Source organism: Arvicanthis niloticus, chromosome 18 (genome assembly GCF_011762505.2).
Source record: "Arvicanthis niloticus isolate mArvNil1 chromosome 18, mArvNil1.pat.X, whole genome shotgun sequence".
NCBI classification, from domain to species: domain Eukaryota; kingdom Metazoa; phylum Chordata; class Mammalia; order Rodentia; family Muridae; genus Arvicanthis; species Arvicanthis niloticus.
This window is the reverse complement of record NC_047675.1, coordinates 50,223,594-50,244,534: the sequence shown is the minus strand read 5'-3', so window position 1 is coordinate 50,244,534 and position 20,941 is coordinate 50,223,594. Positions and strand designations below refer to the sequence as shown.

The 20,941-nt window shown below is 48.2% G+C and overlaps 1 protein-coding gene across 1 annotated transcript in view; it reads right to left on the bottom strand.

Annotated features, from left to right (window-relative positions):
- The window catches only part of Cog2 (component of oligomeric golgi complex 2), a 35,111-nt gene extending 17,792 nt beyond the window's left edge, over positions 1 to 17,319 (bottom strand). Inside the window, exons 1-9 of the mRNA XM_034522188.2 lie at positions 17,167 to 17,319; positions 12,450 to 12,611; positions 11,035 to 11,100; positions 9,000 to 9,080; positions 8,056 to 8,159; positions 5,616 to 5,724; positions 4,766 to 4,945; positions 2,873 to 2,997; positions 1,455 to 1,581 (exon numbers count right to left, since the gene is read on the bottom strand). Of these exons, the coding sequence (XP_034378079.1) occupies positions 1,455 to 1,581; positions 2,873 to 2,997; positions 4,766 to 4,945; positions 5,616 to 5,724; positions 8,056 to 8,159; positions 9,000 to 9,080; positions 11,035 to 11,100; positions 12,450 to 12,611; positions 17,167 to 17,238 (1,026 nt within the window). The 5' untranslated portion in view covers positions 17,239 to 17,319. The remainder of the gene's footprint in view (positions 1 to 1,454; positions 1,582 to 2,872; positions 2,998 to 4,765; positions 4,946 to 5,615; positions 5,725 to 8,055; positions 8,160 to 8,999; positions 9,081 to 11,034; positions 11,101 to 12,449; positions 12,612 to 17,166) is intronic.
- Positions 17,320 to 20,941: the final 3,622 nt, after the last annotated feature.

Genomic DNA, 20,941 nt, shown 5'->3' with positions numbered 1-20,941 from the left:
TGACCTCTGTGAGAGGGTCGTTCGACCCCCACAAACAGGTTGTGACCCACAGATTGAGAATGATGCTACAGAACCTTCCAAGGACTGCAATTAGGAAGAAGAAAGAATGTGCTGACATCCCCCAGGGAGCAGCAGCCAACAACAGGGAGGGAGGGTCTGCAGGGCGATGACTCCAAACACCAGGAAATGCCTATTTTAAACACATCACACAGGAAGTGGCAGGGAGCGGCACCAGGAGCTCAGAGCTCACATCCTACTGAGGAAGACGGCACAGAATGCGAATCCTCTGTAAGTTTACTGAGTGAAGAGGGAGGACACACCTGCCTCTGCAGAAGGAAAAAAATCCGTCTAAAGGAAAAAAAAAAATCCTCGAAAGCCTAGGGTAGGAAAAGGAGAGAGGAACGGGAGAGGAGGGGAGGTAAACACAGGAGTGAGCTGGAGCAGAGGGGGCGAGCATGCCCACCACACCTTTAGAGCCGCATGACTACAGTAAATACTGCTTATGAGGGAGAGCGGTCAAACCAGGCTCGGCAGCCACCGCCACGCTCCGACACCTGTGGTGCAGCGCACACGTGGGGCTCCTGCGATCTGCACAGCTTCTTCCTTCCCACCGTGGTATACACCTCACGTGTGGGGGTGCTGAGAATCAGAACTCAGGGTCCCACGCTTTCCCACACCGCGAGCTCTTACCTAGCCCACAGCCGAGTTCTCATGAAAAACAATTGCATGGATATTAGTTTTGTGAAGTCTTAAGACTTTTTAAAGGAATGCAGAAAGTGTTGTGTGTTATCTATATACATGGCCTCTAGACTGAATTATGAGCACGATCTAAGATGAGAATGTGGACTGGAAAGACAGCTCAGTAGCTAGCTGTGCATACTGCTCTCTTCTCTCTTTTTTAATGGTATGGATGTTTTGCCTGTATGCATATCTGTGCCACTTGCATGTCTGGTGCCTGAGGAAGTCAGAGAGGCTTCAGATGCCCCGGAACTGACCTATAAGCAGTTGTACGCCACTACGTGGGTGCCGGGAACCTAATCCTTGTTCTCTGAAGAGCAGCTAGTGTTCTTAACCACTGAGCCATCGTTCCAGTCCTCTGCATATGGTTCTTGTAGAGGGCCTGAGTCTGGTTCCCAGCACATGCACGATGAGACTGACAATCTACTGTACTCCAGCCCTGGGGGGCCTGAAACTTTCTTCTGTATACTGTACTCAAGTACAGTATACATCTACTCACACATACGGATAAATAGAAATGCAATCTTAAGATAAAATGAGAGCATTCTCATTCCTCCAAGTATCATATCCACACTCGAGAGAAGCAGTGTGTGTCCAATAAGAACACTCCGTCAACAATCAAAACAACAGTTTTGCCTTTCAGCAGCCTGAGACTACATCAATCAAACTGCCATTTTTCTGAGGCACAGGACACTTTTCAAATGACAAGCCATTACCTGGTGAAAGGCATCGGGGTCCCCAGGGTTGAAGAGCGAGGGTAGCTTTTCCTCCAGTCCTCGAACTATTTCTGGCCACACAGAATTCACCAAGAAATCGTAGCCAGGAACGACAGTGCCTTTCTCACTGTGGAACAAGGAGGCAGGGTTGATCAGTTCACCCAGCTTCTACTTTCTGCACTGTGTTCACTTAGAGAACCTCAGCCTCATCTATTTGAACTGTTCTGAAGACCGTATGTTCTGTCTGGGTTATTTCGATTTCACTTCTGGGTCTCAGTGCTACACTGACCCTGACACCCCCAACCACCCTTCCACCACCCTGTCAGGATCCTGACACCCCCACCCTCCCTCCCCCACCCTGTCAGGATACAGCTCTCCTACTCACAGACATCACCCAAACCCTCAGCTTGGGAAACAGCAGCCATAAGCCAATATTGGCACAGGTCAGCTTCCTCAGCACGTGGGAGGCTGAGATAGAAGGGTTACAAACTCAAGGCCAGGCTGGGCCACAAAACAAGACTTGGCATCAAAACCAGGAGCCTTATACCACAGGAAAGCAACCCTTGCATTCAAGAAACTTACTATAAGGCAGATAAATTCACTAACTTATCAGTGTTTCACACGCTTACGTGGATTCAGCTCTGAAATTCTATTATATTTCATGTAAAATCTTGGTCCCAATCCTGACTGAGAAGACACTAAGTCAGTCTGTGTGCTTTGTTCCTTAGTGTCCTACACTAGGTGCTGGATTTCTAATTTGAAAACTTGGCACTGAGTTCAGAGCACACAAGCTCACAAAGAGGGTTCTGTATGCAGAGGTCAGCTGGCAGTGCGGGACCAGACAGCTAAGGCCTTCTCCACTGTGCCAAGAGGGCTACCCCGTCCCCATGAGCACTTCCAAGTCCTGAGAACTGGGAGAAGGCTCAGTACGCTGGTCTGAGAAAGTCTATGGCTGGAACCAAGAGGCCTGGAGCCTGGAGCCTGCTCAGGATCCTCCTGAGTCAGATCACAGAACAGTCAGATAGCAATGGTTAAATCAAACCAGTATTTACTGAAGAATGGAAACTGACCAAGGGAGGAGAACTAAGGACAGCCTGAGGTGAATTGTGGACTGGGGGCAGCTCTGCCTGCCATGTACATGGCCATGAGTTTAAGCTCAGCACCACAAAACCAGAAAACAACTGTTCTGGATACAGAACGGGGTGTGGGCCATGAAAAGAATGCACTTTCAGTTTAAACTGGACTTGGGAGGAAGGCAGCTGAGAAAAGGAACATGGAGGAGTATGGAGGGGCCTTGGCTTCATCCTGCACTTGAGCTCAGAGCTGCATTCCAGCCAGCAGGGGAGGAGCAGTGACACACAGGACCTGCTCACTGAGCCAGCCCTGGGGTGCAGGTCAGGCTGAGGCCTTTAGCTTACCTTGACACAGCTCCTCCCGTGACTTCCCGGAGAAGGCGGCAGTGGTGAGGGACGAATTCCAGAAGCTTGTTGTACATGAGCTGAAGACCACTGGGATGAGAGTCAACAAACTGTTCAACAATCACCTACGGACAAACGAAAACTATTGAAAAATGGCATTCAAAAGGAACCATGAACTAGACACTAGAGGTGGGAGGGACACTTGGGCCGCTTTCTGTTCGGCTGTTATTGTTTGTTTTTGTTTTTTAAGGCTCTCACTGTGTGGCTAGACTGGAACTCACTAAGGAAATCAGGCTGGCCTCAAGCGCACAGAGATCTGCCTGCCCCAGCCTTCCCAGTGCTGGTAGATTAGATGTGGATCCTCACATGCAGGTTGGCTGTGTATTTTCTAATCAGTAAGACTATGCTGGTCACATTCAGAACCAGTTGCTATGTTTACCCACAGCTCTAGGGAAGGAGGAGGTTAGGTGGCAGAGACTGGCCTGAGGCTGAAGAACCTGCTTCCCCCAGAACAGGCCAAGGGCAGAGCAGGGGCCCATTTCATTTCAGTTCCTTACAGCCTAATCCTGGCCTCTCCTATCACTACTGGGCTTAGGACAGGGTCTGAGGCAGAGAAATAAAAATATACTTCATGTATATATTTTATTTTTGGCTATAAGATTGAAACTCAAATCCTAACAAAAATTCATTAACTTTTAAAAGACAGAAGGCTACAAGTTACTCAGTGGTATCTGTAAATGAGAAATGCTGGCCACAGGTTCATGTTTGAGTGCTCGGTTCTCGGAGGCAGAGCCTTGTGGAGGACGTATTTCATTGTGGGCATCATTTGAGGGCTCCAGCCTCACCCTATCTCCTGCTCCTGCTCTCTGCCTCCTGTACTGGATAAAAATGCAAGCAGCCATCCTCCTGCTCTTGCCAGCACGCACTGTCCTCTCGGCCATCATGAACTCTGTCCCTCTGGAATTGTATGTTAAAACAGTTCTTTCTTCCTTGAGTTGATTTTGATCATGGTGTATCACCATAGCAACAGAAAGCAAACTAGTGTACCCAGTATACCACAAACTCCAAACTTCTTTACGGCAGGCAGCACTGCAGACTCAGTCGAGTGAAACACTCAGGCTTGTCTCTGTGACTGAGACGTCACGCTGACTGACTCAGGCTTGTCTCTGTGACTGAGATGTCCCGCTGACTGACTCAGGTTTGTCTCTGTGACTGAGATGTCCCGCTGACAGTTTGTTCTCTTCCCTCCACAGACAACTACAGAGTGTAACGAGGGAGAACACGGGAAGCTGAAAGCTCATTTTAGCAGTTCTAAGGCTGCCCAGGATTAAAATTAATCTCTGTACTTAATGACAAATGTGTACAGTGGCAGGCTGGAGGACAGGCCAGCCCTCTGCCATCACAGATGCTAACAGTTCCTAGCAGGACACACCATCCCCTACCGATAGCTGACCCAACAGGAGAAGGACGATCTCTGAACATCCCCACCTTCCCTGTTTCTCAAGCCTTGACCAAAGTCTTCTGTTCCCTGAGGAGCTGTGGGCGAGTATCCCACCCATCCTTCTGCAGTGTCTCACCGCTCTGGACGCTGTTCTGTACCAGCTGATCGCTTAGTCTATTTCACCGATAGGACCGGTGGGGAGCCTGTGTTCTAGTGACTTAAGGTCACGGCGTACCACGTTAACAGAGCTGATGGGTTCTGACCCAGGCCTTCTTTCGGGGTGGAACTGACAGCAGAGCTGAAGACACACCCAAGCTGCATTGTGAATATCCATCAGTGCACTCAGTTCCAACTGCTAACTGTGAGCAGGACCCTCTGCTACATGCACACACAAACAAGCTCCTTGCATCTCTGCTGTATCCAGCTCTACCCCTTACACCAGCAGCACAGACCTCATTGACATATGGCTTCACCAGGACCTGGCCGACCAGAGCTTCTGCATCCCGCGTCTTGTCGATGGTGGCATAGGTACGCAGGCAGTGCCGGACGATGTCCACGTTTGAGGTCTGCAAGCCTTCCAGCAGGAGGCCTTCCAGAGACTGCTGCAGCATGGCAGTGATGCCAGCTATGCGCTGTGGGGACAGCAGAAAGCTCACGCTCAATGGCTCTCAAACTCCAAAGGGCTGTACAATGCACATTGGTGCGTAACTCCACAGAAGACAGTACGTGGACATTTAGGAGAAACCCCACCTGGGGTAACAGCCAATCTCCTCCCATGAACTGTTCTCCAAGTAGATCACTAGAAGAATTTATGGAGAGACTGTCATATTGAGAAATGCCACTTTTCTCTGAAGTTACAAGGTAAACTGGTTTCTGACAGACACTATAGATGTGAAGAGTTCAGCTCCCAGTACCCTCACTGCGTGACTTACATCCACCTCTAACTCCAGTTTCAGGACACTTAAAACCTTCTTCTGGACTCTATGGACATCTGCAGATATGCCAGCACACCCACGCCCACGCCCACAGCCACACTAAATGGTTAAAAAAAAACCTCAGTCTAGGGTTTTGGGAAAATTCAATGTCATCTGTGCCATATGGTCTCAGATTTAGAGTGGCTACCCTACAACTTGGAGTGTGTGACTTAGACTTTTCACAAAATCTGTAGGGATTGACACCTGGGAATAGAAGTCTCAAAGCCCAAACCGAAGCCTGGGGTCAACGTCGGTGCCAGGCACGCTGATAGACAAAAGCATTGACTGAGTCTCTACAGCCCACAGCCCAGCCCCAACCCACACTTACGGGTCTCACTTTGTCCAAAAGGGGCATGCCCTTGCTTTGCACGGCATGAAACTGAAGCTGGTTAAATTCTGTGGCAATTCTCTCCAAAACCTGTCCAGTCAAGAGTGGGCTGGGAGAGACAAGCAGAGAATGAAGCTGCAAAGGCACCGACTTCCCAGAGAACACGGCAGCTGACGGGCCATATGGGTTCAAACTGCAGTGTTCAGCTTTCAGACAGTGGTGCCCAGCTCTGAGACAGTGGCCACCTTGCCACAAGGTCAAAATCAATCTTTGTGCCATCTCTATCTCCTCCCAATAGGCATGCCCAGAACATCCCAGCCACAGTGGGCCAGTGTTAACTCGCACGTCACCGGCGATGCCTCAAGGCTGCCAGCTTCACAGGGGGCCATGTCCTAGCACCTCTCTCCAAGGTCACCTCTCTCCAAGGCCTGCTCCCAACTGCCCCTGTTCTGACTGTGTGTCTCTCTGCTTCGTGATCCCTCAACCTTCTCATTATCCACGTAAGTCCCTGCTTCTAAATTGCCTCTGACACTTCTTAAACCCCTAATACTTTTGTCATTTTAGTGAAGGTGGCCATCTAGTAGCAATAAATATAACCTCTGAAATATCTTTCAATTTAAATAATAGCTTACAGTAATGTGACCAATAGCTAAAAGAACATTCTCTGTATGCTGCAGGTCCTAGAGAGAAGCCACTGAGCGAGTATCTGGCACAAAGTACAATGTGAGCTCCAGTCCCCTACCACGAGCTATAAGCACCAATGCCATTCGAGGGGGGAGAGTAGAAAGGGACAGTGTGGTTTATTGGAGGAGCTGGGCTAGGAAAGATGACCCTAGCAAAAGGACATGAGAAACAGCGGTGAGGCCATTGGACAGACTGACCCTGGACTGTGCCATCAAAGCTAGTTCAGCACAGAGGAGAAAGGCTGCCCAGAAGATGCTCCTGTCTCTAGTGTCTGCAGCTCTTCTGGAGCCTGGATTGCTTCTATCTGGTGTCTAAATACTTCTCAGCCTAACTGTTCACTAATATGCCCTTGCCTTCCCTCTGTGACAATGACAAGTGTTGATCTGAGCTAAGCAAAACTCCCAGAGGTGGCACAGAGCAAGGCAGGCACAATGACACACGTGTAGTTACCAGGAAGCCTACTCTTCCCTAGGGGCACTGCCTGGCACCTTTATTGGGAACCTGCCAGCAACTGGCACTGGTAATGAGGACTGGACCCTGATGCCAGGGACCCAACAATCTACAGGAAAGGGCTCAAGTCAACCAACAGCTTCTGCTTCTGCTGGGTGGTCTGCAGCAGGGAGGTGAGGGCAGGGGGGGCTTTCTGTGGTAACTTCTGTGTGTCTTGTCTGTACACTCGGATTCAGAACCACATGAAACTTCCCAGAGCAGGAGAGATCAACAGTCTCCAAGATGACAGGGGGAATGTCACCGAGCCCCACACTTAACTTTTACTTCCACTTACATAGTCACACCAGCTGGCCATACTTTATGCATTTCAAGTGGACTGGGCAGTCATGGGGAGACGAGAATGAAAGAAGCCCTGAGGACGGACGGGGTCTGGACACTGGAGCCACAGCAGACTCCAGGAAGTCTGGAGAACCGTGTCATGGAAAGGGAGGCCTGGGGGTTTGAATTCACAGACTGACAGGGTGGGCGGCAGGCCTAAATCTGGCATGGAGGAGAAAGTGAAAGAAGGCATGTGTGGCAATGACACAGCATCAGCCTGCAGCGACAGCCTTGTGCACACTGGGGGATGGCTCCTCCAAGGCTCCAAGCTGGCACCAGGGGGAAGCAGGCAGTTCTAGAGATGAGAGATGAGGAAAGGGGAAGCTGTTTCACCCTGGAGAGCAGGGAAGGAAGAAGCACTCACTCCCTGAGATAAGGAGGAAGGCCTGTGTGGAGCTCTTCTGCCTTGGGCAGAGCGAGGAGAAATACAAGCATCAGTGTCCCCTCCATGACTGCATTGTCTGAGGAGCAGCTGGAGGGCCTGGGTGGGTCACAGTGATCCAGTCTGAGGCTGCAAGAGCTCCTGGCAGCGGACAGTTCAGTGTCCCTTGTAAGATCACAGAGGCCTCCCACGGTGTGTGCTAAGGGCAGAGTTCTGAGACTGTGCCCTAGACTGAGCAGGAATGTGAGGAAGGGCAATAGAACAGGTGGCCAGGAAAGAAGCTGGGGTTGTGTCAGGTGCCGACTGAGGACAGGCTGGGAAGGACTGTCCCCATGGGGTGCAGAGCAGGCAAAGCAAAGTCAACACCACTGGTCCCTCAGCATAGCATCCAGCTCCCAAATGCTGGCGTCACAGGCAGGAGCCACCACACCTGGCCGAATCACTTAAAAATACTAAACTACACTCAGATTTTCTCTTTATTGTCCAGAAAAGAGTCCCCCTCATATGTTTTAGACTGGATGTGAAGTACTCAGTGAAAACACTTACCTGCTGGCTTCATGTGAAGATACATCTTTACAACTTTGGGAGTTTAAGATTTTTTCAATTTTTTCAACCGATCGAATAACTTGTATAAGTCTCAACACACTCATCTATAAAAGGGCAGCAAACAAAAACCAAGCCAGACGAGGCACTTATCAGGTTGCTGAATCTTAATTAACTTACTTCCTCATTTTAATAAAGGAGAGACAAAGGTCAACATCACACACTTTACATATTCTTACAAGATCCTCAATTCCCAAGGATGTAAATTCTGGCTTTCCTACGGTGAATTTCAAAATTCTATCATAGTTAAACAACAACAACAAAAAAGATGGTGCGCCATCTTGCCAGCCCTTACATTTATTTTCTTAAAATGTACTTCCATGGTTAGTTATATATATATATATATGATATATATATATATCATATATATATCTTCTCTAACTACATGAACATGGTAACTTATATCTTCAAGTCAATAAACACACTTACTACTGACAAAAATGTCCACAGTGGGGCAGAGGGAGACACAGGGTTCACTGAGGTGATGCCCAAAGGATGAGCTGCGGGCAGGCACTGAGCTCCCATCTCTCAAAGTGCACAAGAACACCCTCTGTGCTGGGGACAAATGGCACGCTGAGCTAAGCTTCAGTTTTACTACCTAATTTACTTAAGCTAGTGACCACTCAGGGACATCTGCAATGCTGTCTTACTTCAGGGCGTCCTCACTGACGACCATGAGCAGCCTGGGGACGGGCGTTTGTGGCACGTAACATGCTGCCTTAAAACATTAACATATCCTCTCTCCTCAGAGAGACCAGCGATGGGAAGACGTCTGCATAAACACTGATGTCATCATTCTGCTCAGCAGAGTACTTGGGGCGAGGGCACCACAGGCCCCACAGTGGTGATAAGAACTAGACTGAAGCAAGGTCGACAGCAGAACACACCTTCTTCTTCCTAATGTCTTCTTGCTTAGACATTCGCTCATCGACTGCCACAATTCCTTCACTCACAGAGGACCTGAGACTCTTGAAAAGAATAAGGAAAATGTTTTGCAAATATTAAATGTAACATTATAAAGCTGACACATTCAATTCTATTTCATAAGACTTAGTATATCCAAGCCAATATTCAGATATCAACAAAGTTACAAAGCATGGGATAGAATGCATCCCTGTAAGGCACCTAGGATATGGAGGCACAGTGAAACACAAAGCCAAGGTCACAGCAGACTAACTGCCAGAGAAGTGACAAACAAGAGACACCACAGTCAGCTGCAGTGGAGGAAGGACAATCAAAGCCTGTGTTTGGGAGCATCTGGGATTTAAAGAGGGTGCCATATGGGAGAGACCTTGCAAATATGCAACACTCACAAGGGGAGATCCTTAGAAGGCTAGAGGGGCTGGAGAGATGGCTCAGTGGTTAAGAGCACTGACTGCTCTACCAGAGGTCCTGAGTTCAATTCCCAGCAACCACATGGTGGCCCACAACCATCTGTAATGGGATCCGATGCCCTCTTCTGGGGTGTCTGAAGACAGCGACAGCGTACTCACATACATAAAATAAATAAATAAATCTTTAAAAAAAAACCCAAAACGTCCAGAGAGAACAGCCCCACACCTGGTGGAGAGGCACATCCTGGCATCTGCAGGCTTCCCTTTGAAGAGAAGGAGAATTTAAGGGTTGGGGGTGGGTGTTGGCTTCTTCAGACTAGAATCCACTGGAGCAATATGGGAAAAGCCTGGTAAGAATGGGGAAGTTAGAACAAGAGGCCAGAAGGACAGAAACAGTAGCGTATCCTGGAGCTGCTGAGTTAGGCCCAGTGGGAGACAGTCATGAGTGAAGGTGATGACTAGGGTAAGTGGGGAAATCACAAACATTCTATAGAAAAGTCAATTCTCTAAATGCTATAAAGTTCTGTAATACTGGCTCCTGATGAGGCAAACAACAATTCCCCATCTCAGGATCTCAAAGGCCAGCAAACCCAGCAGAGTCTGGCTGATGTGTCTAGGATGTGGTGGCAAGGCAGACAGTGGGACAGAGGGAAGGGCTGAGGGAAGGAAGAACAGAGAACAGGTCGGTATGAGAGCTGGCTGCTGGCAGAGTCCACAGACAGCTGAGAGATGGGGACATGGGAGCTCCAGGCAGCCAAGGATGTGGAACCCAGCAGTGGGCCACAGAATCTTTCGCTTTCATTCTGTGAAGAGTAACTCAGAAGTGCTCCTCATGAGCTCCAAGCCAAGCTCAGGTGGCATGCAGGCCTCCTCCTGCCTGTCTCCTGTCTTAAGGACGCCTGACATGGGCACTATTTCCCCAATACTATACACACATGTCACATGTTCAGACATGGTTTAAGGCTTTTCACCATCAAGGTGACACACACAAGGTACAGAACACCAAGCATGTGAAAACCTCACAGGACCAAAGGGCCTAGCAGTCAGGGGACCTGAGACTGTGGGATGAACCATGGGATGAACCAGCAGGCAAAGAACAGGGTGACACCAACCTCCACACTGTAACGCTCACCCAGAAGTCTACCCCTGGTGGCTTTCTTGTGCCACACAGTACATCAGAGAAACATTTAAATTCTTGTGCATAGGGTATTCTGTTAAACTGGTGTCTTCCTTCAGTTGCTTGGAGTTTAAAGAGCTTTGTTGGCTAGGACCCTAACCACACACCATTTATCATCTGGGAAAATACTTATAAAATAACAAATACTTAGGATACAAGCCAGGTGGCTGGTCACTAACAGGCTGAGCTGTCGGCCATTTTAAAGCCATGCACTTGGAGACTCTGCCCTCAGGCATGCTGCAGACAGTAATATCACATGCTAAGACAGAGAAGCATTTATGGGCAATGTTTGAGATGAAAACTAAAACGACTGACCATGAGGACCAACAGACAGACCAGAATCTTGGATTGCTAAGCAGACAGGAGCATCGTGCTTTATAACAGACCAGTTAGTAACCATGAGGAACTTACCAGAACCTCTTCTCGTAATTGTCCCAAAGGCACAGAAAGTTGGTTGAGGGCTCTGTCCATGCCAACCTAGAGGCAAAATCAAGACAGCTCAAAATCATCAGTCCTAATCCAGTGTAACGATCTACGTGCCCATGGCCGCTGTTGGCAGGGTATGGCTACCCCTGAAGTCTGAGAAGAAGGAGGTCATATGCAAGCCTCCTTACATACAAGTTATCTTTGGAAGATTTGGGGGTTTTGTGATGTTGGGGTGAGCTGAGGACAAGTGCTCACCGCTAAGGCCTGGCGGCCACATCAAGTACAGTGACTGTAATCTGAACATGATGGTTTTCAATTGGCTGTTGCCAGAGTCTGATAAAGAGAATCTCACCTAAATCCGATAACTCTCGGGGAATATCCAAATTATATGCAGGGAAATAATCTTCAAGTTTCTAAGTCTACTACTGGAACAGTCACCTTAATAACTAAAGTACGTTCACAAAGCAAACACAGTTCATTCATTTTCATGTTTCTTAAGATTCCTAGAGGTTGTGCTTTCTATATTTCTTAGGACAAACACTTAAAAAGTAAATTAAAATATGAATAAGACTTAAAAAAAAAAAAAAAAAAGAACTCTTTGAGCGTATTAAAATCAAGCGTCCGCATGCTGCTCTGCCCAGCTGCTGGCACGATCCTCCCTGCTCATGAAGGCCAGCCTCCTGCAGATCACTGCTACTGCTCCCTGCTGCATGAGCATGTGTCACGCCAGGGAGTAGGCTCTCCCCAAGAATGGCTGTCATGTGCTCTGGCACAATAACCTAACCAACGGGACTTCCTGAAAACCTATCAGGATCTAATAAAAATGGCCTCTTGCTGCCCCTCCCTTTACCACGCTCACAGCTAATACCCAACACAAACTCAAGAATAATCAAGCCAGCACGGTAATGAACACCTATAACCCAGCACTCCAGAGACAGAGGCAAGAGGCAACTGTGTGCAAGTTTGTGACCAGCCTCGGCTACACGGTAAGTTCCAGGACAGCCAGGACAACAGATTAAGACCCTGTCTCAGAAGTCAGGTATGGTAGCACACACCTTTACTCCAGTACTTGGGAAGTAGAGGCAGGAGGATCTCTGAGTTTCAGACCAGCACGGTGTATACGCAGAGTGCCAGGGCAGCCAGGGCTATAGAGAAACTCTGCCTCAACAAGAGCACATAAAAACCCATCTCAGGAAAGCCAAAAGTACAAAGAGAGTTGTAAAGCCACACAGTTCTATGTCAGCAAGAACTAATCAACAGCTCCTCTGTGCCCGACTGATGTCACCGAGTGCTTGAACCCTGCAACTACATGGTTTCCACAATGCTGCACTGTAAGTACCGGCCCTCGGGAGAGAGGACCTTCATGTCGCACCACTGGCGGGGAAGTGGGGGACGCTCACCAGGTTTGTTGAGAGGTTGACAAAGTCGGCGTAGTCCTTGTTGATGAGCTCCACCATGGCCGTCTTCAGCAGCTTGTAGTACAGCTCCAGGTCGTCCCTCAGCTCCTCCAGCTGCACCCGCTTCCTGCAGTCAGACACAAAATGGTCCACATCGAAATCCTCCTGGAATGAGCAGAAAAGCCAAGTGAGTGACACATGAAGACAGGAGGAGGGGACAGTCTACCACTCACAGGGCCTGTCACTCACACAGGTGCCCACAGGGCCAGGGCGGCCATCTTGTGATCTCATTCTACAGGGACCTTAAGTTTCTAAATGGACACGATTCAGTTAAGGCTCTTCTAAAGACAGAAACAGCTTTCTTCCCTTAACTCTAAAAGTATTAAATGTTCAGTGGAAAAAGAGTAGCCAATAGACTATGAACCCAGTAAAGAAAGAAAAAAGAAAGTGAAATGTTTGTGCTTTATGAGATATACACTTGCCATTGTGGTTCGCATGCACATGTGACACATGCACCTAACTCTTCCCCCAGAAGCACCTCTGGTGTCTCCTGTAACACTGAGTGTGCACTCAAGTGTCCACAGCATGGGCTTCCGTGGAACAGGCATGGAGCCCAGCACTTCCCGCCGCAGTTTCTCAGGCCACCCAGGCTCTCAGCCACATCCTCCTAGCATCAGAAGCTCCTGGTAGGCTGATGGACCTACAGCCAGCAGGTTACTGTCTATTTCACCTGCTCCATCTAGTGTAACGGTTCCCAAACTTGTTAAGGCAAGATCAAGTCCCCAGAACGCGTTGTTATGACTGCATAATTCCGTTAACAGTGTATAAACCCGGAGTGTGATTGGAAAGAAGCGTTCGTTTCCATGAGATGTAAAGCAGAGCTGTGGAGTGGCTGGAAACAGGCGATTTGCTGAGACCACTTTTTACTGAATTACGTAAGGGTGGCGTTAACCCAGCAGGATGGGGTGGGAAAACCACAAATCCAGAAGACTCTGCAGCAGACCCTTTGCAAATGCCCACAGGTTCTCCCACCACCGAGAGAAACAAAGTGAGCACAGAAGAGAACATCCCGAAATGGAGCCAGCAGAGTGACCTCAGAGTCATACATTTTAAACTAAAATACTAAGGTCTGCACACACCACTTCTTCAGGTACTGGTTAACAATTCAATGAGCCAACCAAATACCCTCCATGATCATCTAGACAAAAAGACTTCCTCCAGACCAAACCACCTCAGTCATTCACAGAAGCCACCTGCTTCTCCTTCTGTAGCCACAGCCAGATGCTTGGGGAGAAGACGGTCCACAACCCCAGCCAAGTGTTAAGTAGGTACATGACCTTGGACAAGACATCTGACACGTGAACTAAGGGTCTTATTCCAAGTGACTTTTATTTAGGCTTGCTGGTTGTCACAGCAGAGCTACTCGGTGTAGAATCAAAGATATTCTAAGTAGCTTGGTTCTAGCCTTGTCTGTAGCCAAAAGGCTAAAAAATCAGTAGTAACTTAGTTCACTAAGGTAGCAGGATCAAGAGTTCAAGGCCAGCTTGGGCTAGACAGCAAATTACTGTTTAAAAGGGAAAAGAAAAAGAGAGAAAAGGAAAAGAGCTTCCAGTCTGCTTGTCAAGCAAAAGTAGTATCCAGGTGACTGCCAGAGATGTGAGGGGATGAAGGGGCAAGGACCACCTGCTGGGATCTCATGAGGGAAGATGAGCATGACGGTTGGTCCTGTCAGCTTGACAGGATGAGACTCACTCTGGAGACAAATGTCGGGGCATCTCTGTGAGGGGTTTCTAGAAAGTGAGGTCGGCATTAGTATCCATCACTTTCTGCTCCCTAGCTGCAAGTGCGAAGAGACCAACGAGAGGCCTGAAACTCCGTCCCCATTCCTTTCTGCCATGATAGTCTGGCTGTAGTCCCTCAAACCGTAAGCTGAAACAAACCCTTCTCTGAGGTGCTTTCTGTCAGGTATTTGGTCCTAGGACTGAGAACAGAACACAGTGAAACAGCAGTAACAACTCTCCAGCCAGATGCTGTGAGTGACAGGGAGAGAAGGGAGAAGGCTAGAACCAGGGAAGGCGTAGCAGAGACCATCAGGCCTGTGAATGTAGAAGCAGAGTCTCAGGGCAGCTGATGGCACAGCCCCGGGGCAGGCCGCAGCAGCCACAAGGAGGGAACATACAGATGCCAGACTGGTGCTGTCATCAGCAAGGGGAGGATGTTCTGTGTTTCCTGAACAGGAATGACGTCATGTGCTGACAGAAGGGAAGGATGTGATGTCAGCGTGCCCAAGCAAGCGGTCTGACCTCTGTCAGAAATACTGCCTTCTACTACCAACACCTTCTTACCTGCTTCACTGGCTCCTTCTTTTTAAAAATAATTTTAAAGCAATATATATATATATGCAATATATATACATATATAAATAAATCTTTAATATATATATTAAAGATTTATTAATATATATACATATATAAATAAATCTTTTATATATATATATATATATATATTAAAGATTTATTTCTTTTTATGTATATATGAGCACACTGTAGCTGTCTTCAGACACACCAGAAGAGGGCATCAGATCCCCTTACAGATGGTTGTGAGCCACCATGTGGTTGCTGGGAATTGAACTCAGGTCCTCTGCAAGAGCAGTCAGTGCTCTTAACCGCTGAGCCATCTCTCCAGCCCCAGCTCCTTCTGATACAATGATATAAAATCCTGTAAGTTCCCGTTTAAAGGTGACCTCGGCTTCATGAAGAGCCCTGGGTGGAGCATAAATCCCTCGCAGGACACTCGGGGCACACTGCACTTCCCATCCTGACCCACCTGTATTTCCAGTCTGGGTCCTGACATCCCTCTGCACTCCAACCACCACTGACCAAGCTCAGCTTCTGAACCCACACATGCTTCATCATGCTCAACAGGCAAGCCCCGCCTTTCTGCCCTTGGCTCTTCAAATCTAGACTTGTAGTTGGCACACAGTAGGGTGGCCAACAAGTGAGCAAACAACTGCTACCACCACTCGGGAGGTTGTCATCCTCTTGGCAAGATAACGCACTTCTAACCAAACGCCTGCAGTCCGAGTAGCCTCACTCTCCTAGTGCACATCTGACACCCTAACCTTGTGAAGAAGAAGACACAGACCCCTGTGCCACTGAAACATATGTTGAATAAAATACAAACACACATACAGTTTGGATAACAGGCACTCCTCCTGTCCTTTCTGCCACCAAACTAACTCATAAAACGTTTCTTTAAAGGAAGTGCAAATAACACAGGACCTTAATTTCTGGCTCCACCTAGAAAAACCAACATTACGCACAATGGCTGCTCCATGTCGTCTCCTCTACAATCGAACTGAACTGGTCACATCAGCAGAACTACAAACTGCGTGGCCCACTCAGAGAGCTGACTGCATGAAAGCGCACGGAGCAGGCCGGCCATTCCGTCCCCAGTTGGCTCATGTTGCTTGCCTAACTATTCTCCGTTTGTGTCATCTACTCTTAGACCCTGCATTTAACAGAGCCATTAAGTCAGTGTGAGTGAGGAAGTCACAGGCAATGCCCAAGCCTGAGGCAATGGCCCAGAAAGGCTGCTGGCACTAGGCATGCAGGAGGTCCCAGTTAAACGGTGAATGCAGTGAGTTTTCTCACCTAAAGTCAAAACAGACCATGCTCCCTGGGCAAGCTTTCTTCCTCCGATGCCTGTGCCCGATGTGCACCTTCTGCTCTCTTTACCCTCTTTCCAAGGTATCCATAAGTCACGGGATGGAACAGGGGCTTTCTGAAGCAGTCCTTCAAGTATGCCATTTGAATTCATTTGTTGGGGCTGGAGATGGCTCAGCAGTTAACAGTGCTTACTACTTTTACAGAGGACCAGAGTTTGGCTCCCAGCACCCACATGGCAACTCACAACCACTTGTAATTCCAGTTCTAGGGAATCTGGGGGCCTCTGCACACAGTGTGCACATAAACTCAGGAAGGCAAACACACACACACACACACACACACACACACACACACACAGTACTTCATCCCTAGCTCTAGAAAAGCCTTTCACATACATGAAAACCTATGTGGGCACAGTAAGGTAGATACATATAAATTAAAACCAAACACCAAAACCTCAGCGCTTTCTTTGGTCATGTAACCTAAATGCAAATACCAAAACAGAGATAGGCCAGTTAATTCAGAGGGAAAAATTACCACGGGAAAGGGGAGCAGGGTGCACACATGCAAACAAACACACAACACACACACTATTCTGTAATACCTACACTCATTTGCTTAATATTATCTCAGCCCGTGGAAGGCTTGAGACAGGAGCATGGAGACCTGCCTGGGCTACACCTCAAAACCCTCCCTGACTCAAGAAAGAAACTGGGTGTAGATATGTTTGGGATTGTTAAGTGACAACAGCGGAGAGGTGCAATTAACAGGCCAAGCTCCTTCAGTTTCGGCTCAAAGCCTGAGCCGTTCGGAGGCTGTGCCTGCTTGGTGAAAAGCTATCAGCGAAGTCTTTTCGGTTTGGATTTGTAAGCAGAGTCGCTGCTGGGCTGCAGGGTGGCGAGGCTGTCAGGCTCCCTTCAATGTCAAAGCGATTTCAGCCTGGACACCCCCGCCACCTTCCATCCCGCGTCCCTGACACCGGCCGGAGCCTCTGGGAACCGCAGGGCCTGAGCGTCGGGCAACTCGGCGGCGGATCTGCCAGGTGCCCTCACCTTCATGAACTCGTCCTTATCGAAGCACAGCGTGTCCGGCCCGGTGGGCAGGTTCATCCTGCGTTTCTCCATCACGCCAGCCACTGCCTCTCAACGCCAAGACCGCAGGGGACGCGGCAGCCCCGCCCCCAACCGTCCCAGCTCCACTTCCGCTTCCGCCAGCAGGGCAGCGGCGAGCGGCAGCCAATAGACGAGCGCCGCGGGCGGCTGCGCACTGTTGGCGATGAGAGACGCTTGCTTGGAGCCCGACGCACGCAGTCTGGCGCTACTGCCTCTGGTAGACGAGCGTGGTACTGCAGCCTCATGCACGCACCAAAGCCGCTCGCCCGGGAGAAAAGTCAAGAACCAGGATAACCTTGTTCTTTTCTCCTGGGGAGAGTTCCAGAGTGACCGCCTCCGAGGAGAAAACGTCACTGCCCTTAAAGATGGTCCTTAAAGATGGTCAGAGGAAGGTGATCCCTTTGCATTTCAGTTTAGCCCAGACAGGAAACGATCCCTCCATCTGAATGTTGGGGTAAAATTCAGAGACCCTATCGCCTGAGCTTGCGCTGGATGGGCAAATATATTTTATTTTTATTACCAAGTCCAAGTCTCGGCAATGCTAACTCTCCATGTACTGACTACGCTTTAGTAACCCCAGCCTGTCTCCAGGTCCTCGTTACCCAGGGCACCGCCACCAGCATGGCTGACAATGGAAGATATTGTTAGAACCCTTTACCAACACCTTATTTAGCAATTCCTCCTGTAAAAGAACAGACAAAGCCCTTCTTGCCAACTCAAAATATTATCCTCGTACCTAATAAAGTGAACAGTTCTCTGCTGATATTGGTCTGAAAGATGTGGCCTTCTATAGCTATAATTACGGAGTGGCAAATTGGAAGTACCAAGGGAAGGGCCCAGGTGTTGGCTGAGAGAGAAACAAAGACTCCTGGGAAACCTGCCTGATTCATAGAAGCTTGGAGCTAGAACTTGACATTCCCTTCTGATATTGTTCTCCATCCTTTAGCAAAGAAAGTAACCTGAACATGTACAGCCTAGTGAGCTAATCCTGCAATTGCTGAAGGGATTCCGTGGTGTACTGGCTGGCTTTGCTTGTCAACTTGATGCAAGCTAGAGTCATCACAGAGAAAAGAGCCTCAGCTGAGGAAATGCCTCCATGAGATCCAGCTGTAAGGCATTTTCTCAATTAGTGATCAAGTGGGGGAGGTCCCAGCCCACTGTGGGTGGAGCCATCCCTGAGCTGGTGGTCCTGGGTTCTATAAGAAAGCAGGCTAAGCAAGCCAGTAAGCAGCACCCTCCATGGCCTCTGCATCAGCTCCTGTTCCAGGTTCTTGCCCTGTTTGAGTTCCTGTCCTGACTTCCTCCAATGATGAACTATGATCTGAAAGTATAAGCCAGATAAACCGTTCCTTCCCCAACTTGTTTTTTTGGTCATGATGTTTTGTTGCAGCTATAGAAAACTCTAAGACAAGTTGGTACCAGGAATGGGGTATTGCTGTGGCAAGCCTGATCTCAGTGATGTGGTGACCTCTCTGTGACCTCAGGGAGAATTGTGGGAGGACTTTGGAACTTTGTGCTAGAAGAATCATTGAGTGTTAAGAGCTCAGTGGGATGTTCTGTAGGAGCTTGGAAGATAAGAATATTGAGAGCAATGCAGAGGATGGAGGCCTGGCTTGTGAAGTTTCAGAAGAAAGTTTAAAGACTTATCAGGGCTGTCGGCTATTTTGATTTAAGTCTATGGTTCTGGTTGGTTGGGGCTGAAGAATCGGCTGTGATTAATAAGATACCAGAACTACCAAAGTGAATCCTTTACATTACTGGGACTATCGATGCTGGTTATCCGGACTTAAGAAATGAGTGATGATTAAGAAGAGACCAGCATCACTGAGGTGAAATTTTCTGGGAAGTGTTTTCTGAGAGCGGAGAGAAGCTATGCTCCAGAGGTGGCCAAGGTTGTACCTCATGTTCCAGCTGGATTTGGTAATGTATAGGAATCACCCAGGTGGTACTGGTTTTAAAGACATGAAGGGGTCATGGAGAGCAGCTGAGGCTTAGCACTGTGAGAGGCCGCCATCATTGAAGGTGCAGCCTCAGTAGCAGTTGAAGTTGAGGCTTGGAACCATGAGGTGCCAACAAGTTATTGGTCAAAGTACAGCCCAGTTGCAGTAGAAGACCCCAGCATTTTGAAGATGCCAGTACCATGGAAGGACAACCAAGAACAAGCGGCAGCGGCAGCAGTGGAGTGGAGCCAGCCAAAGCCTACAAGATATAGAGTGTGTGTAGGGGGTGTAGGGGTGTGTGTGGTGTGTGTGTGTGTGTGGTGTGTGTGTGGTGTGTGGTGTGTGTGTGTGTGTGTGGTGTGTGTGTGTGGTGTGTGTGTGTGTGGTGTGTGTGTGGTGTGTGTGTGGTGTGTGTGTGTGTGTGTGTGTGTGTTGTGTGGTGGTGGTGTGTGTGTGTGTGGTGTGGTGTGTGTGTGTGTGTGTGTTACAGAGGGCAGAGCTGGAGGACTGAACCAAGCCACTTGGGGAAGTCAGAAGATCGTGAGTGGATCCCAGACATGGTACAGTTGGAGTTTAATTTTGTCTTGCTTTGATTATGACTGTGCCCTGATTTTTTCCCCCCTTGGAGTAAGAAAGTATTTTACTGGAGCCCACAGTGGAGAGACTTTGATTTTTAGAAGACTTTGAATTTTAAAAAGAGATCAGATATTTTAAAGGAACTGAAGTTTTAATGTTGGAATTTGTAAAGACTGTAGGACATTTAAAGTTATGTTTTTAATGTGAGATCTTGGGTGTGCATAAGAAAGGAAGGACTGAGGCTTCATAGTGACGTGTGTCAAAAAAAGTGACGTGTGTCAAAAAATAGTGATGTGTGTCAAAAATAGTGACGTGTGTCAAAAATAGTGATGTGTGTCAAAAATAGTGATGTGTGTCAAAAATAGTGATGTGTGTCAAAAATAGTGACGTGTGTCAAAAATAGTGATGTGTGTCAAAAAATAGTGATGTGTGTCAAAAATAGTGATGTGTGTCAAAAATAGTGATGTGTGTCAAAAAATAGTGATGTGTGTCAAAAAATAGTGATGTGTGTCAAAAATAGTGACGTGTGTCAAAAATAGTGATGTGTGTCAAAAATAGTGATGTGTGTCAAAAAATAGTGATGTGTGTCAAAAATAGTGATGTGTGTCAAGTTGACAAGGGGTCAGCTGTACTGGTTGGTTTTGTGTCAACTTGACATTTAAAGTTATCAGAGAGGATGGAGCCTCAGCTGAAGACGTGCCTCCACGAGATCTAGCAGGAAGGCATTTTCTCAATTAGTGATCACTGGGGGAGGGCCCAGCCCACTGTGGGTGGTGCCACCTCTAGGCTGGTGGTCCTGAGTTCTAAAAGAAAGCAGGCTGAGCAAGCCATGTGAAACAAGACAGTAAGTGTCACCCCTCCATGGTCTCTGCATCAGCTCCTGCCTCCAGGTCCTGCCCTGTCTGAGTTCCTACCCTGACTTCCCTTGATGATAAACTGTTATACCAAGATGTGAGTGAAATAAACTCTTTTCTCCCTAAGTTGTTTTTTTGGTCATGATGTTTCATCACAGCGATAGAAATCCTTAACTAAAACAAATGGCAGAGGAGAATGGACCAGAGTCCTGGAGTCTGTTCTCTTCCCAGAATTTGGTAGGGAGCAGCCTAGAGCCTCTCAAATGGACTGTCATTCTGCCTCAACCCAGCACCCAGCAGGAGCAGCACATCAGCTTTGGTGCTAAAGAATCCGGATGACATTGG